Source organism: Carcharhinus amblyrhynchos, chromosome 32 (genome assembly GCF_965287045.1).
Source record: "Carcharhinus amblyrhynchos chromosome 32, sCarAmb.v2.hapA, whole genome shotgun sequence".
Taxonomy (NCBI): Eukaryota; Metazoa; Chordata; class Chondrichthyes; order Carcharhiniformes; family Carcharhinidae; genus Carcharhinus; species Carcharhinus amblyrhynchos.
Window position 1 is genome coordinate 22,337,867 of NC_137355.1, and position 19,682 is coordinate 22,357,548.

Genomic DNA, 19,682 nt, shown 5'->3' on the forward strand with positions numbered 1-19,682 from the left:
ATTGTCATGTAAACCCATCTGGTTCACTGATATCCTTTAGAGAAGGAAATCTGCCATCCTTACCCAGTCTGGCCTACATGTAACTCCAGAGCCACGTGTGATCGATTCCTAACTGCCCTCTGAAACAGCCTAGCAAGCCAGTCGATTATAAAACTGCTACAGAGAAAATGTACTGTCGGTGTACCTACTCCTAAGAGAAGGTTCGAGGGCTATTAGGGATGGTCAACAAATAGTGGCCTTGCTGGAGGTACTCACATCCCAAGGATAAATTAAAAAATATTTACTTGAGCAACCAGGGTGAAAGGCCAAACCCCATGTGGAGGACAACACCAAGAGTGAAAGGATTGTTTGAGAAGATGGTGGTTAGTTCACTGCAGTCTTGCATTTGGAAAACTTGAGGAGTGGAAGATAAAGGAGGGAAGGAGTGAAGACCTGGGACAGAATGAGTTAGAGTTGGATGGTGGTGAGAAAGGGCTGGATTTTTACACAGTCAGGATTCAGGAGGAAGAGGGTCTAAAGCAAGTGATTCAAGACTTGGGGAAAACAGGAATATATTTTTAAATGAGGGAGAGGAAGAGTTTGTAGCTCGTGCAGGGTTATTACAGAGTCACTGCAGTATGTACTTGGTGCCAGTGCTGGATTTATCTACAAGACAGATAATGGATGGGATTTCCCAGCCGCACTCCTCCCCAAGACCGGAGATTCCCACCCAACATCAACAGACCTTTGCATGGTCTGCTGCTGATTCCCGTGGCAAGCGGGAGGGACGGGGAAATTCCGCCCAAAAACTTAACAACAGAAGTATTCTCACTGTACAAATATAATGTCACCCCCAGTGTACATGTAAAATATCCGTCATACTTTACCAGGATGTTGCCTGGTATGGAGGGCATTAGCTATGAGGAGAGATTGGAGAAACTTGGTTTGTTCTCACTGGAGCAACGGAGGTTGAGGGGAGACCTGATAGAAATCTATAAGATTATGAGAGGCACGGACAGAGTGGATAGTCAGAAGCTTTTTCCCAGGGTGGAAGAGTCAATTACTAGGAGGCACAGGTTTAAGGTGCAAAGGGCAAAGTTTAAAGGAGATGTACGAGGGAAGACTTCTTACACAGAGGGTGGTGGGTGCCTGCCAGAGGAGGTAGTGGAAGCAGATATGACAGTGAGTTTTAAGGGGCGTCTGGACAAATACATGAATAGAATGGGATTAGAGGGATATGGTCCCTGAAAGGGCTGGGGATTTTAATTAAGTCGGGCAGCATGGTCGGTGCAGGCTTGGAGGGCCAAAGGGCCTGTTCCTGTGCTGTAATTTTCTTTGTTCTTTATTTAGAAATACGTTCAGCTTCCCATCCCAAACAGCTCACTTTCCTCACAGTAACTGGTGATATCACTGACTGCATGTTACAACTTACTGCTTTCACTCTGATTGCTGCACAACTTTAGTCTGAAGGTGGACCGGATGCAAAAGCAGCAGCTCTGGGTAGGTAATTGTTGGTGAATTCCCAATGACTGAATAATCTCGGAGAAGTCACACTTGAGAAAACATCCCTCAGCCCATTCCGACGCCTCACTCTGCTGCCTATCTTTATTATTTTGTTATGGAATCTCCATTTTTTTGTCCATCCCTAATTGCCCTTGAACTGAGAGGCTGATTAGATCATGTTAGAGGGGCAGTTAAAGGTCACCTACATTGGCTGTAGGCCAGGCCAGGCAAGAATGGCAGATTTCCTTCCCTAAGTGGGTTTTAACAACAACTGATGACAGTTTCGTGGTCACCATTACTGAGAATGACTTACAGTTCAGCCTTTTATTCATTGAATTTTAACTCTGCCAGTTGAACTGGATTCAAACCCATGTCCCCACAGCAGGTCCTCTGGATTACAAGTCCACTCTGCCACCATCTCCTGCTCTCGTTCCTGAGTTTGTTTCAGCTTTTGTAAATGCTTTTTCCTCTGTCCAGGAAGACCTTACTGTCCTTGTCACTGTCAGTTTTTTAAGGTGCTAACTGGGGCCGTGCTAGCCAGAGCTTACTGTCAGATCAGATCAGTACATTAATAATGAAAACATGTTATCCACCAGCTCAGCAATCAGTGATGACTCCTGCCTCACCATGGTGCACAAAGGTGATCTGTCCATTGTTGATCTGTGCCTGGCTAAACTCCAGAATGCTCTCATCCAGCGATGATTTCAGAGCCACGTGGCCATTTGACGGAGGTTCGATCGAATAAATCAATTCTTCTGCAGGGGAATCTGGGTCTTCGCTGCTCAGTAAATCTGGTGAAATCTCAGCATTGCTGCCTTCCCACATCTAAGAATGAGAAAATATTGATCTATTATAAGTACGTAAAGTTGCAGGGCCTCTTATCTCACTCATTATCAACACTCCTCTTTCAATTTGAATCCTTCACTGTCATTGTCCGTCCCAATCTCAGCATTCTCCCCCAGTTCAAAGATCCACGCCTTCATCTAACTCAGATCTCTGGAATATTCCTGACTTTAATCACTCCACCATTGGCAGCTGCCCGTTCAGCTGCCTCGGTTCAACAGTCTGGGATTCCCTCCTGATCCTCTCCACCTCTCTTTTTTCCAATAAACTTACCTGTTCAGCCAAGCTTTTGGTCACCTGCCCAATATCTCCTCATTGTTTCAGTGTCAATTGCTTCTGATGATGCTCCTGTGTTACTGGTGCGATACAAATACAGTTCTTGTTGTTAGTTATGCAGAGTTTGCTCGGTGTTTGGGTCATCTGGATTCGAAACGTCATCTCTTTTCTCTCCTTACAGACACTGCCAGACCAGCTGAGATTTTCCAGCATTTTCCCTTTTGGTTTCACATTCCAGCATCGGCAGTAATTTGCTTTTATAAAACCGTAAGGTGCAGAGGAACATCCAGAATGATGGGATTCACCAAACTGACTCTCCCTCCAGCATCCACCTCTTAAGCTCCACTTAAACCCCTGACCCTTCCTGGGACAGATCCTGTGTCCATTAGGAGCCCCTCACCCTCAATTGTATTCCAGTTCATTCCCAACATTTTAAAATGGAGGAGAGAGTGTGAGCCACAGGAATATTTCTGACTGGAAAGGAAACTTGGTTTTAATAAAGAAGCTTGTTGCGTGAAAGAGGAATGTGATTGATTGGAGGTAATCATTAACCAATCTATAACACGCTGTGAGTGAACAAGAGCCAATAATAACTCTTGGATATTTCAAACTACAGTGAATCCTAACGTTTTATTTCCCTTCTCAGGGTGTGGGTGACACAGGCAGTGCCAACATTTACTGTCCATCCTTAATGGCCCACAAGAAAGTGGTGCGGAACTATGTTCCTGAACCACTGCAGGCCGTGTGGTGCTGGGACTCTCACAGAGCTGTTAGGAAGGAATTTGACCATGACTTAGATCCAAATCAGGATAGTGAGTGATCTGGAGGGGACATTGCAGGCGGTGGTGTTCCTCTGCTGCCCTTGTCCTAGATGGCAGAGGTTCTGGGTTTGGAAGCTGCTGTCTAAGGAGCTTTGGTTAGTAGCTTCAGTTCATTTTGTAGATGGTACACACAGCTGCCACTGTGTGTGAGTGATGGGAGAAATTAATGTTGAAGGTGTTAAATGTGGTGCCAATCAAGGAGACCGCTTTGTCCTGGATGGTGTTGAGATTCCTGAGTGTTGTTGGAGCTGCACCCATCCAGAGTATTCCATCACACTCCTGATTTATATCTTACATAGAAACATAGAAGATAGGAGCACATCGAGGCTATTTGACCCTTTCAGCCTGCTCCACTATTCATCACGATCATGGCTGATTGTCTTGTAGATAGGGGACAGGCATTGGAGAGTCAGGAGATGATTTGCTGACCAGAGAAGTGCGAGCCTCTGCTAATTGATTAGCATTCTAAAGGCTTCTTCATTGTTTGATGTACTAATGTAGAGTGGAGATCTTGTGGCACAATGGGTAGCAGTCCTGCCTCTTAGCCAGAAGCTCCGGGTTTGACGGCCAAGGAAGGTGTGTTCATAATGCGGCCAAACAGGTGGAATGTCAACCTGCCATACCCTTCCAAACACACCAATAGCTGGCAGTAAGAGCGGGAAAGACTCCTGGTCAGCCATGTTTGATGTGGAGTGGCGCCCCTCAAGCTAGAAGCCTCTGGCAACAGACTGGCGACTTGTTCCTGGAATTACTAACCAGGGGAGCAGACAAAAATCTGCTTTAGTATGTCACAAGGTGTGGGAAGAGAATTGGACTAATGTAGGACTATCATCAGGCAATATACTGACCAGAATGACTCAGGATTGTATGAACACTTGTGTAGAAAGTTACCTATTAGAAGAATAATGCCCAGTTTAGAAGAATATTATTTGAGAACAGACTGGGTTAGATCATTAATGGATATTAACTGACAAGATGTCACATTACAACATTATTGGAGTTTAATTCCCACGGTGTGCGGGGGATATTAATAGAGACAGGAGTCTAAAGGAAGTATTAGTAAAGAACAGATTAAGAGGAGAATAGAATATCTTTAAAGAATACACAATACACAGTGAATACCTCTCCAGCTAACATGAGTTTTACTGTTCAGATTTTCAATCCAGTAAAATATATTGAAGCACAGATTCTTAATAGATTTACATCCAACATTTAGGTTCATAAATTTTCACTCTCATTACTGAATGGCCTGTGATAAAGCACCAGCATCGTTCCTTGCAGACTGATAGATTATGTCCCCAATATCACCACTCATCACTGTGTAGTCATTATTGTGTGTGGCTGTCACCTGCAATCTCCACAGCAAGATTGTTACCTCTCCACCAAGAATTAACAAAGAGCCTCTTAGAAACAAAGATATGCTGAAAACCCTCAGCAGCTTTGACAGCAGGGGAGCACGGAAATCCATATTTCAGATATGAACCCTTTGTCAGAGATATTACAGGCAGACAGACTGTAAGTAACAGGACAGGATTAGGGTAAAGAGGAAAATATCCCAGTGACAACGCACACACTCAGACACATGTACAGATGTGTACACACACACACACACATATATATATACAAACATGCAAACACACATACATGCACACATACAAACAGACATACATATACATGCCCACACACGCACACATACAAACACACACGCATACACGTGCTCACACATACATGCATACCCATGCATGTACATACACATTATACACATGGTCACATACACATGCACACACATATACACAGAGTGAAGAGAGGGTGGGTAAATGGTAGAAATGATGTTGAGGGCAAACGAAAAGGTGCTAAAATTACAAAAATCAGCGATAAAATACATCAGAGAGACGTAGATAATGCTAACTGGAGGATTCAGAGGTTAAAATAGAAGCACATCAAATTGACAAAGTTTTAATAACAACCACCTGCATTTATATAGAGCCTCTATGTAGAGAAGCAACCTCACAGGAGCAAGTAGAAAACAAAATTTGACACCGAGTTACATAGAAATATGAGGAGAGATGGACAAACACTGGGTTAAAGAATAGCTGAAAGGAGGAAAGTGAGGTGGAGCGAGAGAGTAGGGATGGAGTTCCAATAGCTCATGATGCAGAAGGGTCATCAATGAATTCAAACTGGTTAAATCAGGAGACAGACAGCGGCATAAAGACTCTGAAACTAAAGTAGACAGCGCTGGAAGTACTCAGCGGATCAGGACAGCATTTGAGCAGAGTTAATATTTCAGGCTGGTGACATCTCATTTGTTTAGATGTTGAGTTGAATATTTCCAGCATAATTTAGTAACAAAAATCACTGAATTGGCATTGAATATAGCTCAACACTGCCACCCAGTGTCCCAGTGTCCATCCCCAGTAATACTGCCACCCAGTGTCCATCCCCAGTAACACTGCCACCCAGTGTCCCAGTGTCCATCCCCAGTAATACTGCCACCCAGTGTCCATCCCCAGTAACACTGCCACCCAGTGTCCATCCCCAGTAACACTGCCACCCAGTGTCCACCCCAAGTAATACTGCCACCCAGTGTCCACTCCAAGTAATACTGCCACCCAGTGTCCACCCCAAGTAATACTGCCACCCAGTGTCCACCCCAAGTAATACTGCCACCCAGTGTCCACCCCAAGTAATACTGCCACCCAGTGTCCACCCCAAGTAATACTGCCACCCAGTGTCCACTCCAAGTAATACTGCCACCCAGTGTCCATCCCCAGTAACACTGCCACCCAGTGTCCATCCCCAGTAACACTGCCACCCAGTGTCCACCCCAAGTAACACTGCCACCCAGTGTCCACCCCAAGTAATACTGCCACCCAGTGTCCACTCCAAGTAATACTGCCACCCAGTGTCCATCCCCAGTAACACTGCCACCCAGTGTCCATCCCCAGTAACACTGCCACCCAGTGTCCACCCCAAGTAACACTGCCACCCAGTGTCCACCCCAAGTAACACTGCCACCCAGTGTCCACTCCAAGTAACACTGCCACCCAGTGTCCACTCCAAGTAACACTGCCACCCAGTGTCCATCCCCAGTAACACTGCCACCCAGTGTCCACCCCAAGTAACACTGCCACCCAGTGTCCACCCCAAGTAACACTCCCACCCAGTGTCCACTCCAAGTAACACTGCCACCCAGTGTCCACTCCAAGTAATACTGCCACCCAGTGTCCACTCCAAGTAACACTGCCACCCAGTGTCCATCCCCAGTAACACTGCCACCCAGTGTCCACCCCAAGTAACACTGCCACCCAGTGTCCACTCCAAGTAACATTGCCACCCAGTGTCCACTCCAAGTAACACTGCCACCCAGTGTCCACTCCAAGTAATACTGCCACCCAGTGTCCATTCCAAGTAACACTGCCACCCAGTGTCCATCCCCAGTAACACTGCCACCCAGTGTCCACCCCAAGTAATACTGCCACTCAGTGTCCACTCCAAGTAATACTGCCACCCAGTGTCCACTCCAATTAATACTGCCACCCAGTGTCCACTCCAAGTAATACTGCCACCCAGTGTCCACCCCCAGTAACACTGCCACCCAGTGTCCACCCCCAGTAACACTGCCACCCAGTGTCCACCCCCAGTAACACTGCCACCCAGTGTCCACCCCCAGTAACACTGCCACCCAGTGTCCACCCCCAGTAACACTGCCACCCAGTGTCCACCCCCAGTAACACTGCCACCCAGTGTCCACCCCCAGTAACACTGCCACCCAGTGTCCACCCCCAGTAACACTGCCACCCAGTGTCCACCCCCAGTAACACTGCCACCCAGTGTCCACCCCCAGTAACACTGCCACCCAGTGTCCACCCCAAGTAATACTGCCACCCAGTGTCCACCCCAAGTAATACTGCCACCCAGTGTCCACCCCAAGTAATACTGCCACCCAGTGTCCACTCCAAGTAATACTGCCACCCAGTGTCCATCCCCAGTAACACTGCCACCCAGTGTCCATTCCCAGTAACACTGCCACCCAGTGTCCACTCCAAGTAATACTGCCACCCAGTGTCCACTCCAAGTAATACTGCCACCCAGTGTCCACTCCAAGTAATACTGCCACCCAGTGTCCACTCCAAGTAACACTGCCACCCAGCGTCCACCCCCAGTACTACTGCCACCCAGTGTCCACTCCAAGTAATACTGCCACCCAGTGTCCATCCCCAGTAACACTGCCACCCAGTGTCCATCCCCAGTAACACTGCCACCCAGTGTCCACTCCAAGTAATACTGCCACCCAGTGTCCACTCCAAGTAACACTGCCACCCAGTGTCCACCCCAAGTAATACTGCCACCCAGTGTCCACCCCAAGTAATACTGCCACCCAGTGTCCACCCCAAGTAATACTGCCACCCAGTGTCCACCCCAAGTAATACTGCCACCCAGTGTCCACCCCAAGTAATACTGCCACCCAGTGTCCACTCCAAGTAACACTGCCACCCAGTGTCCACCCCAAGTAATACTGCCACCCAGTGTCCACCCCAAGTAATACTGCCACCCAGTGTCCACTCCAAGTAATACTGCCACCCAGTGTCCACTCCAAGTAATACTGCCACCCAGTGTCCACCCCAAGTAATACTGCCACCCAGTGTCCATCCCCAGTAACACTGCCACCCAGTGTCCATCCCCAGTAACACTGCCACCCAGTGTCCACTCCAAGTAATACTGCCACCCAGTGTCCACTCCAAGTAACACTGCCACCCAGTGTCCACTCCAAGTAATACTGCCACCCAGTGTCCACTCCAAGTAATACTGCCACCCAGTGTCCACTCCAAGTAATACTGCCACCCAGTGTCCACTCCAAGTAACACTGCCACCCAGCGTCCACCCCCAGTACTACTGCCACCCAGTGTCCACCCCAAGTAATACTGCCACCCAGTGTCCATCCCCAGTAACACTGCCACCCAGTGTCCATCCCCAGTAACACTGCCACCCAGTGTCCACTCCAAGTAATACTGCCACCCAGTGTCCACTCCAAGTAACACTGCCACCCAGTGTCCACCCCAAGTAATACTGCCACCCAGTGTCCACCCCAAGTAATACTGCCACCCAGTGTCCACTCCAAGTAATACTGCCACCCAGTGTCCACTCCAAGTAACACTGCCACCCAGCGTCCACCCCCAGTACTACTGCCACCCAGCGTCCACCCCCAGTACTACTGCCACCCAGCGTCCACCCCCAGTACTACTGCCACCCAGCGTCCACCCCCAGTACTACTGCCACCCAGCGTCCACCCCCAGTACCACTGCCACCCAGTGTCCACCCCCAGTACCACTGCCACCCAGCGTCCACCCCCAGTACCACTGCCACCCAGCGTCCACCCCCAGTACTACTGCCACCCAGCGTCCACCCCCAGTACTACTGCCACCCAGCGTCCACCCCCAGTACTACTGCCACCCAGCGTCCACCCCCAGTACTACTGCCACCCAGCGTCCACCCCCAGTACTACTGCCACCCAGCGTCCACCCCCAGTACTACTGCCACCCAGCGTCCACCCCCAGTACTACTGCCACCCAGCGTCCACCCCCAGTACTACTGCCACCCAGCGTCCACCCCCAGTACTACTGCCACCCAGCGTCCACCCCCAGTACTACTGCCACCCAGCGTCCACCCCCAGTAACACAGCCACCCAGCGTCCACCCCCAGTAACACAGCCACCCAGCGTCCATCCCCAGTAACACAGCCACTCAGTGTCCACACCTTGTAGTGTTGGCATTGTTTGTGTGCAAAAACTAAAATATCTCCTTCGCTTCAACTCCAACTGATTTTCAACCAGACCAAAGGAAAATTATCAACATTCATTTAGATAGATTTTATCAATATAAAGTTAAAGCTTTTGAAATGGTCAATATTACAAGTTACTTTGGTATCTTTTAAAGGTACACTATCCCTCTGCTAATACTTAATGGTTTTCCAACAATCTAAATTATCCAAAGTCTGTATCTGGTAGCAGATTTGGAAAGTCTCTCTCTCCCTCCCTCCTAGTTTGGGTTGGCAGTGGGGGGTGGAATCAGTGGAGATAGTTCCCTTCCTTTCAGTGAACTTGTTTGGATGCTCAGGTCTTTAAGTCCTATCACCTAGTAACGCCACTGTGGGGAGTGAATATAAAACACAATTACCTTCAGTTCAGAATTAATGGTAACAACAGGAGCCTCGTCATTCACAGGAATCACAGTGACAGTCACTGACATTGGCTCACTCTGTCTGCCAATCTCCGAAATATTGGCAATTAGAGTGAAATTGTCCATCATCGTTTCGCTGCTGTCATGAAAATAAAACACTGTTTCTTGTTTGACCTAGAAAGGTGCAGAAAAGGAATATTAGGAAGGAAGATCTCAGAAGCAGCAGAACAAATACTGAGCAATTCATTTAAACCAATTGAGCTCGATACATCATGACCCAATTGCTGCGTTTCATTGACACTTTGGTCATAACCAACATTGTCAGGAAGAGCTGGTATCTCAGACAGAGTGTTGGAGTGTTCCTCAAGACAAGAAAGACACAAACTTCTGGATTAGTTTTAAGCACATCTAAAACACAGCAGCCAGCTGTAAACTTTAGCAGGGCAGCACTCTGAGGACACGATGATTGTGTATTTGAGCTCTTGAATTGCCTGGAGGTTTCTCTGAATGGGTGATGGGCTGCATAAAACATACCGAGGTGACAACGTCCATAGATCTGAGATTGCAAAGGGACAGTTAGACCAGAAAAGGAAGATCACCAAAAGGAAATACCAGTCAACCTACCGCATCCATAGTAAAAGAAGAAACACTGCCTTCAGGGAGTCCTTGGAGTCCAATCCTGCCATGTTTCGGGGCTTTGGTGATGTAGAATTTGAACTGTGAAGAGCTGCGATAATTGGAAATATTTAAGATATCTCCAGTGAGGAGTTTTGCATCTCCTTCTTTGACTGAGATATTCTGTGTCACCAAGATAATGGCATCAGGAATGAGTTCCACCAGTACTCTGAGTCCAGTTATCTTCTTGAATCCATTGGATATGTCGAGAATGAATGAATCCCCCTGGGGGCTGAATCTGGAATTCACGTACTGGACTCTGCCTCTGTTTATATCCTCCTGGGAAAACGATTCAAGAGCTTCCTGTTGACCGCTCTGCTTCTCAGACACCATGACCAGCTGACCATGCACAGGACCTGCTTTCACAGAGTAGATCAAATCTGATGGAACGCTATCATTATGGAAGACCTTTTGGAGAAAGCACACAGAAACAACAAAATTCATTACCAACAATTGTTTGGTAACAATCTATGCAATCACAGAGCTAAATGGCCTGAACATGAACCAGGAAGCATTGTGAGCAACTTTTCTGACAATTCTTTAGAAGAAAAGTTTTTTTTGATTTGATTTATTATTGTTACATGTATTAGCATACAGTGAAAAGTATTGTTTCTTACAGACAAAGCATACCATTCATAGAGAAAGAAAGAGAGTGCAGGATGTCGTGTTACAGTCATAGCTAGCGTGTAGAGAAAGATCAACTTAATGCAAGGTAGGTCCATTCAAAAGTCTGACAGCAGGAGGGAAGAATCTGTTCTTCAGTCGGTTGGTACATGACCTCAGACTCTTGTATCATTTTCCTGATGGAAAAAGGTGGAAGAGAGAATGTCTGGGGTGCGTGTGGGGTCCTTAATTATGCTGGCTGCTTTGCCGAGGCAGCAGGAAGTGTAGAGAGTTTCAATGGAGCAATTTGAGAAAAGGATCCCATAGGACATCACTGCAGCTCGATGCCACAATGGTTAGTGCTGCTGCCTCACAGCGCCAGGGACCCGGGTTCGATTCCCAGGGGCACAGTGGTTAGTGCTGCTGCCTCACAGCGCCAGGGACCCAGGTTCGATTCCCAGGGGCACAGTGGTTAGTGCTGCTGCCTCACAGCGCCAGGGACCCAGGTTCGATTCCCAGGGGCACAGTGGTTAGTGCTGCTGCCTCACAGCGCCAGGGACCCAGGTTCGATTCCCAGGGACACAGTGGTTAGTGCTGCTGCCTCACAGCGCCAGGGACCCAGGTTCGATTCCCAGGGGCACAGTGGTTAGTGCTGCTGCCTCACAGCGCCAGGGACCCGGGTTCAATTCCCGACTTGGGTCACCGTCTGTGGAGTTTGCACTTTGTCCGTGCGGGTTTCCTCCAGGTGCTCAGGTTTCCTCCCACAGTCCAAGGGATATGTTGTTAGGGTGCTTTGGCCGTGCTAAATTCTCCCTCAGTGTACCTGAACAGGCGCCAGAGTGTGGTGACTAGGGGATTTTCACAGTAACTTCAGTGCAGCGTTAATGTAAGCCTTATTTGCGACACTAATAAATAAACTTTGAATAAATTAGAATAGGGAATCTTGCTTAATTTCTGTTACAAAATAAAAATGAAAGAACTGAATTTTTACATGTACGATCATTTATAAATGTTAGCAGGATAAATATGTGGGGTTATGGGGATAGGGCCTGGTTGGGATTGCAGGCTCGATGGGCTGAATGGCCTTTTTCTACAGTCTCGGGATTCTGTGATTCTAAAGACACGTTAAGTCTCAATAAACAATCCAGCAGGATGTTACAGGTGCTGGTAATTATGAAGATGTTCCATCACGTTAATCATTCTTGCAATCCTGGACCGTATTAGTGGAATAAAACACCTTCAAACTGTTAACAATGACAATCAACTCAGACAGAACCATTAGGCTAGGAATATATCTGAGTGGATGCTGCGCTGTGTAACACATACCAACAGGGACAATGTTCCCTGAACTCTGAAACGGCAATCAGACCAGGCCTGACAAAAGGAAGGATAAATTGTAAACAAATAAGTAGCTGGGGCAGAAATCAGTCTCCTCCCGAGGGTGTAAGCATCTTTGAACGGGAACGGGTATTGTCATAACATTGGAAACTGAGCAGCCATGTATCAGCCAGTTTATGATGGATGGAGGGATGCCTGTTAGAAAGAACATAACCTTCGCCCCTTTGTCATTCAATGGCATTGACATTGCTGAGTTCCCCCACTGTCAACATCCTGGGGGATACCGTTGACCGGAAACTTAACTGGACCCAGCCACAAAAACACAGTGGCTGTGAGAGCAGGTCAGAGGCTGGGAATACTGCAGCGAGTTACTCACCTCCTGACTCCCCAAAGCCTGTCCACCATCTACAAGACACAAGGCAGGAGTGGGATAGAATATTTGCCTGGATGGGTGCAGCTCCAACAGCACTCAAGAAGCTCAACACCACCCAGGATAAAAGCAGCCACTTTATTGGCACCACATCTACAAACGTTCACTCCCTTCACCACGGCAGTGGTAGCTGTCTGAACTATCTGCCTTACAGAGATGCCTGTGAACCATCTACAAAATGCACTGCAGGAACTCACCAAGGCTCCTGGACAGCCCCTTCCAAACCCATGGTTATTACCATCTAGAAATTCAAGGGCAGCAGACTCATGGGAACACTGTCATGATGATGAAGGGAAAACATTGAATTATATCCAGAAATATTGGCCTTTAATTAAGAGCTGAGTTTTTTTTGACTGGTAAATATATTGGCCATTCCTTTACTGTGGCTGGGTCTAAATCCCGGAACTCTCCCCACCAGCACTGTGGGTGTACTTATACCTCACGGACTGCAACAATTCAAACAGGTAGCTCACCACCACTTTCTCAAGGACAATTAGGGATGGGCAATAAATGCTGGCGTAGCCAACAATGCCCAAATCCGGGAATGAATACAAGTTTAGTAGCAAGAGTGAAACCCATTGTTCCACCGAACATAACCATAGCAGGTTTAAAATGGAGACTGGGCATTTAGAATGCCTCCTGTAGGTGTAACTGGATAATTGCACAATGTGTTTCTGCCCATAGGAATTTGCTATGAATGATGAAATGGAATGATGCGATACAACCAATATTTTTAAAGAATTATGTATTAGAGCTTCATAAATCACGGGAGTCTCTGTAAGGCAGGTAATTCAGACATTGGCCGCCTTTGTACATTTATAAAGAAGCCTTTAATTTAATAAAAATGTCCCAAACTCTTATACATCAGAATCGGAGGGAGTTATTTAACCCTTCGAGTCTATTCTGCCATTTAATGAGATCCTGGCTGATCTGTGACCTAATTCCTTATATCTGTCTTTGCCCTATATCCCTAAGCACATTCTGCTGACAAAAATCTGTCAGCCTCATATTTACAATGAACAATTAACTGAGTTTCAATTACCTTTTGATGTGTTTCCTAACTCCACCATGAAAGATTAGTCCTAGACTCCCCAGACAGCTGAAACAGTTTCTCTCTGTCTACCGATCATTTAATTCCCCTTAATATTTTGACAACTTTGATCAAGTCACCCCTTAACCTCCTAAATTCCAGGGAATGCAATGCTGTGAGTTATCCTTTGGAGTGCTGCTATCATGTTGGTAAATCTACATTGCACGCACCTGCTCCCCCCTCCTCCACACCAATATGTCTGCCAAAGATATGCTCAGAACTGAACATAGTAAGTCCAGGTGTAGTCTAGCCAGGACTTGTATTGTTGAAGCATCATTTCTATCCCTCGTATTCAAGTTGTCACATATATGGGCGGCATGGTGGTTAGCACTGCAGCCTCACTGCACCCCGGTTCAATTCCAGCTGTGGGTGACTATTTTGTGTGGAGTTAGCATATTGTTTGCATGAGTTTCTTCCGGGTGCTCTGGTTTCCTCCCACAGTCCAAATATGTGCAGGTTAGGTGGATTGCCATGCTAAATTGCCCCTTAGTGTCCCAAGATGTGTAGGTTAGGGGGATTTGTAGAATAAATACGTGGAAGTTATGGGCACGGAGCCTGGGTAAGATGCTGTATCAGAGAATCGGTGCAGATTCAATGGGCCAAATGGCCTCCTCCTGCACTGTAGGGATTCTATGGATTCTACAATATGGAAGGCCAGTCTTCCATTACCCTTGTTGATTATTGTCTGTGCGTGGCAATTACATTTTAATGGACTATGTACCTGGGCCCCCCAGTCTCTTTAGAACTCCACTCTTTGTAACTTTTCATCATTAGAAATATTCTGATCTATCCTTTTTTAGCTCAAAGTTAATGGCTTCCCTTTTGCCGAATTGCTGAGATTGGCCTTCAACAGATAGACCATCCTTTGTGGATTGGTGGTGAATCCCAGCAAGTTTACTCCTGGGTTACAATTGGCTACATGAGAAATGTACACCAGGACTCGTCAGCACAGTCCTAGCGAAAAATAAAACTCTCCCAATGGCCTCTGGCCAACAACATAGTTTTCTGAAAATCTCTGGCGTGTGTTACGTTAACAAGAGCTGTAATAATGCCATGGCAAAATGGGAGAGAGAGAAATCCATACAGTTGTTAAAACGTTCAAATGCTAATTTCTCACATCAGGATCACATTATTTAAAATTCCCACATAAGAAAAATAGGAAAGCACAGGAGCAGAAAAAACTCCTCCACTCATATGCCTGATCCCAGAGTCTCAGCTGCCCATCCGCATTAACGCCCACCAAAGCTTCTCTTAAAATATTCCACACAACCTGCCTTCGTCATGGCCCCAATGAGACCATTCCACATCTTTAATCTTCTCAAACGCAAAGTGGTTCAGTATTAACTGTCTGTGCACCATCCTCCTTTTAAACGTCAGTCCATGTTCCAATCCCGGAGTCTGTGATCATCGCAAACAGATTAGTGAAATTCAAATTTTCCAGTTCTTTAAGAACCTTTATTCTTGAATAATTTTTCCTAGCTTCCCTTCCCTAGCATAAGATCATCACAGACTCTTCAGCCTGACAACATTACTCAGATATCCTCAGCTGGATAGAATCAGAAAATCTCTGCAGTGCAAAAGAGGCCATTCAGCCCATCAAGTCTGCACCGACTGTCTGACAGAGTATCTTACCCAGCCCCTCTCCCCACCCAATCCCTGTAACGCCACACATCTATCATGGCCAATCTCCCTAATCTGCACATCTTTGAAGTGTGGGAGGAAATCAGAGCACCTGGAGGAAACCCACGCAGACACAGGGGGAACATGCAAACTCCAGACAGACAGTCTTCTAAGGTTGGAATTGAACCCAGGTCCCTGGCGCAATGAGGCCAGGGACCTCTCTGGGTAAATAGAAACATTGGGATTATTGGATGAACACAATCCAAGCTCTACCAGTCCACCCACTACCAGCTGGCAGTCACATTATACAATGATAATGAAGCAATTGACTAGAAACAATGGTCAATCTCTAACAATGAATCTATAACAGATCCAGACATGAGGCCAGGAGAAGCTCCAGTGGTAGAAATCTTTGAAAACAGTTAGACCCCCAATTACAGGTTCTTCCCAATCACAACACACATCACCAATAGTCTGAAATTACTCACCTACTGGATTCCAAATACTGTTATCTCAGAGAAATCCAGCCCCTCCACCGTAGGGAGTCGGTGTCATAGTCTGGCCGTCAGCTAGTGTAATAGTGTTTCTGCCGACGGGTTTTGAGTTTGGCTTCCACCCCTCAACACACACACACACACACACACTCGTACACGCACACACACACGCACACACACTCGTACACGCACACACACACACGTGCACACACACACTCGTACACACGCATGTACGCGCACACACACACACATACACGCATATGTACACGCACGTACACACGCACACACACGTACACACACATACACACACACATACACGCACACACACATGTACACACACACACGTACTACACACACATGTACACGCACACGTACACACATACACATACATACACACATGTGTACACACACGCATACACACACATGTCCACACCCTTTGAAGCGACATGGTCAACTTTATCTGAATCCCTTCTCTTCCTCAGCAAGAACATGCTTATCCTACATAATCATTCCTCAAAATTCAGTTCCTCTCTTCCCACAATCATTCTCCTCACTGCCTTCTGTATCCTTTCAATTGCTGTAATGTCCTTTTTGTGGCAGTATCATTAGAGAAATATAAATTGTTACGCCTCTGCTTTCTCAGAAGACGAAGGAAATTTGGCATGTCAGCTATGACTCTCACCAACATTTACAGATGCTCCATAGAAAACATCCTTTCTGGTTGGATCACAGCTTGGTATGGGCTCCTGCTCTGTCCAAGACAGCAAGGAATTACAAAAGGACATCATGCAAATCATCCACTGACTCTGTCTACACTTCCCGCTGCCTTGGCAAAGCAGCCAGCATAATTAAGGACCCCACACACCCAGGACATTCTGTCTTCCACCTTCTTCCTTCAGGAAAAAGATACAAAAGTCTGAGGTCACGTACCAACCGACTCAAGAACAGCTTCTTCCCTGCTGCTGTCAGACTTTTTAATGGACTTATCTCACATTAAATTGATCTTTCTCTACACCCTAGCTATGACAGTAACACTACATTCTGCACTCTCTCTCGTTTTGTTCTCTATGAACGGTATGTTTTGTCTGTATAATGCGCAAGGAACAATATTTTTCACTATGTTAATACATATGACAATAATAAATCAAATCAAATCAAAGAACGCTCCACATTATTCCAAGTGCAGTCACACCAGTGATTTATAAAGTTGCAGATTTCCTCTACAAAATCAGCTCACTTTTGATCTGTTAGTACATCCCAACATCTGGTTTCTTTCACTCACTTCCACCAAGCATTGTTGTGGTAGTTTCAAACAGGATCACCCAGATAGCTTTCATTTTCCATGTACATTATTCATTTAAAATCATCCTTACTTCTTAAACTTTGTCCCTCTTGTGAGACACTATGTATTTCTCTGCCACCTGTCTGCCCAATTCCCAATGAGATGTAGATTCCCATGTCCAGCTTTGCAGTGCACTTTCATTAGCTTTAAACCGACAGGGAGACAGGAGAAGGTGTCAAACAATACATTTACAAGTATGACACCGGATGTTATAACAATCAGGACAGATTGAATAGACTGGCTTGCTTTTCACTGGATAATGGAAGACTGAGGGAGCGACCTATAGAATGCCTACAGTGCAGAAAGAGGCCATTCAGCCCATCGAGTCTGCACCAACTCTCCAGAAGATCCACCTGTCTTACACATCTTTGGATGCTGAGAGGTTATTTATCACAGTCAATCAACCTAACCTGCACATTTTTGGAGTTTGGGAGGAAACTGGAGCACCCGGAGGAAACCCACGCAGATACAGGAAGAACGTGCGGACTCCACACAGTCAGTCACCCAAGGCCAGAATCAAAGCAGTGTCGCTGGCGCTGTGAGGCAGCAGTGCTAACCACTGTGCCAACTGATAGAGGTATTTAAAATCATGGAAGAGTTTGGTAGGGTAGACATAGAAAATATGTTTCATTTGTGGGGGAGACCAAATGAAGGGGCCATAAATATAATAAATCATAGAATCCCTACAGCGCAGAAGGAGGCCACTCGGCCCGTCAAGTCTGCACCAACCACAATCCTGCCCAGGCCCTATCTCCATACATTTACCCTAGCTAGTTCTCCCTGACATAGACGGGCAATTTAGATGGCCAATCCATCTAACTCGCACATCTTTGGAGTGTGGGAGGAAATTGGAGCACGCGGAGGAAACCCACGCAGACACGGGGAGAATGTGCAGTCTCCACACTGACAGTGACCCAAGCCGGGAATCGAATCCAAGGCAGCAGTGCTAATCACTGTACCACCTATCAAATCTACCAAAGAACTCAATAGACTTTACCCAGAGAGTGTTGTGAATGTGGAACTTACAATCAAGTGGAAATAGTTGAGGTGAATATGATAGAATTGATATAGTTAAGGGGAATCAAAAAAGCAGATGAGGGAAAAAGAGTGTAAATGCACTGGAGGCACTTCAGAGGAGGTTTACCCAATTAATACCTGCAATGGGTAGGTTGTCTTCTGGGGAAAGGCTGGACAAGCTGGGCTTGTTTTCGAAGAGTGAAGGGTGACTTGGTTAAAATATATAAGATCCTGAACAGTCTCGACAAGGTGGATGTTGAAAGGCTGTTTCCTCTTGTGGGTGAATCCAGAACTAGAGGGCACTGTTTTAAAATTAGTGATCACCCTCGTAATACAGAGATAAGAAGAATACTTTGTGTGTATCGAAGGTTATCGAGGATAGATGGGAATGTGGAACTTGAAACACAAACATATCTGTCACAATCTTGTTGAGTTGCAGGGCAGGTGCAAGGAGCCGAATGGCCTACTTCTGCCCTCTGTGCTGTAAATCTGATGCATCAACAACAGATTTGACTCCTGATGTTGGAAAGCTTTGTATATAAAATGTTTTATCTCACTACAAGTTGTTACGTTGTTAGCTGAATTGTGCTCAGTGTGGCTATCACTGAGCCTTGGGTAGTCTAATTATCAGAGATAAAAAAACCATAAATAAAAAGTTTAAAAAAACAGGAAAACATTTTCTTAACAGGGAAATTAGATGGAAATATTACACAACGGGGAACATTCAGCACAATCTGTAGGATGAACACTTTAAAGGTAAATAAAACATGGTAGGCAGGAGTTAAATTAGAATAAGGTCATACTTGAGAGAACATTTTCCAAGTATTAAATTTCCCTTTCCAATCTTATCCAGCTGGGTTTAAACCCAACGACACAAGTGCTGGGCTATGAAACAGATTTGAACAGCTGACATGCAGCATTTATGCTGCTTTCTCACAGACAACTGTCAGCTAGATAGTTAAATTTGAGGCAATAGAGTAATTAAATTAATTTCAGAATCTGCAGTGAGCAAGGAGACAGATATACAACCATTTCACCTCATTAATGTGGAATGAACATAAAGTAGAAGGTCAAATCCAAATCTTCCCGCAAAAATAATGGGTGCATTTTCACAGTGGTGGGGAACGGTATCAGTTATCTCCAGGCAGAATCAGATCTCTCTGAAAGAACTTCAGAAGCAATCAAACGCATTTCCTCAACTCAAGAACTATTAAAACAGACAGACTGTTAAAGCAATGAGTGCCAGAGAGAGCAAAAGCTGTCACATCACCACCAGATGGTAGTGTGAGACAGTGCTGATTGTTATTACCCTGGATATCTATAGATCCTACATGTGACAGTCAAACACTTTGCTGCCTATCGCTAAATCCTAAGGCTCAGCCCTCTCGGAATGACGGGAAGCAGAAAAAACCCTATCGGATTAAAGCCCAGGGATCACTGGCTCTGAGTCCAACGCTTGACTGATTTATCAA

At 46.1% G+C, this 19,682-nt stretch overlaps 1 protein-coding gene across 1 annotated transcript in view; it reads right to left on the bottom strand.

Annotated features, from left to right (window-relative positions):
- cspg4 (chondroitin sulfate proteoglycan 4) overlaps window positions 1-19,682 on the bottom strand; it is a 72,161-nt gene that overhangs the window by 12,522 nt on the left and 39,957 nt on the right. Inside the window, exons 4-6 of the mRNA XM_080216191.1 lie at window positions 10,226-10,684; window positions 9,599-9,775; window positions 2,109-2,307 (exon numbers count right to left, since the gene is read on the bottom strand). Of these exons, the coding sequence (XP_080072317.1) occupies window positions 2,109-2,307; window positions 9,599-9,775; window positions 10,226-10,684 (835 nt within the window). The remainder of the gene's footprint in view (window positions 1-2,108; window positions 2,308-9,598; window positions 9,776-10,225; window positions 10,685-19,682) is intronic.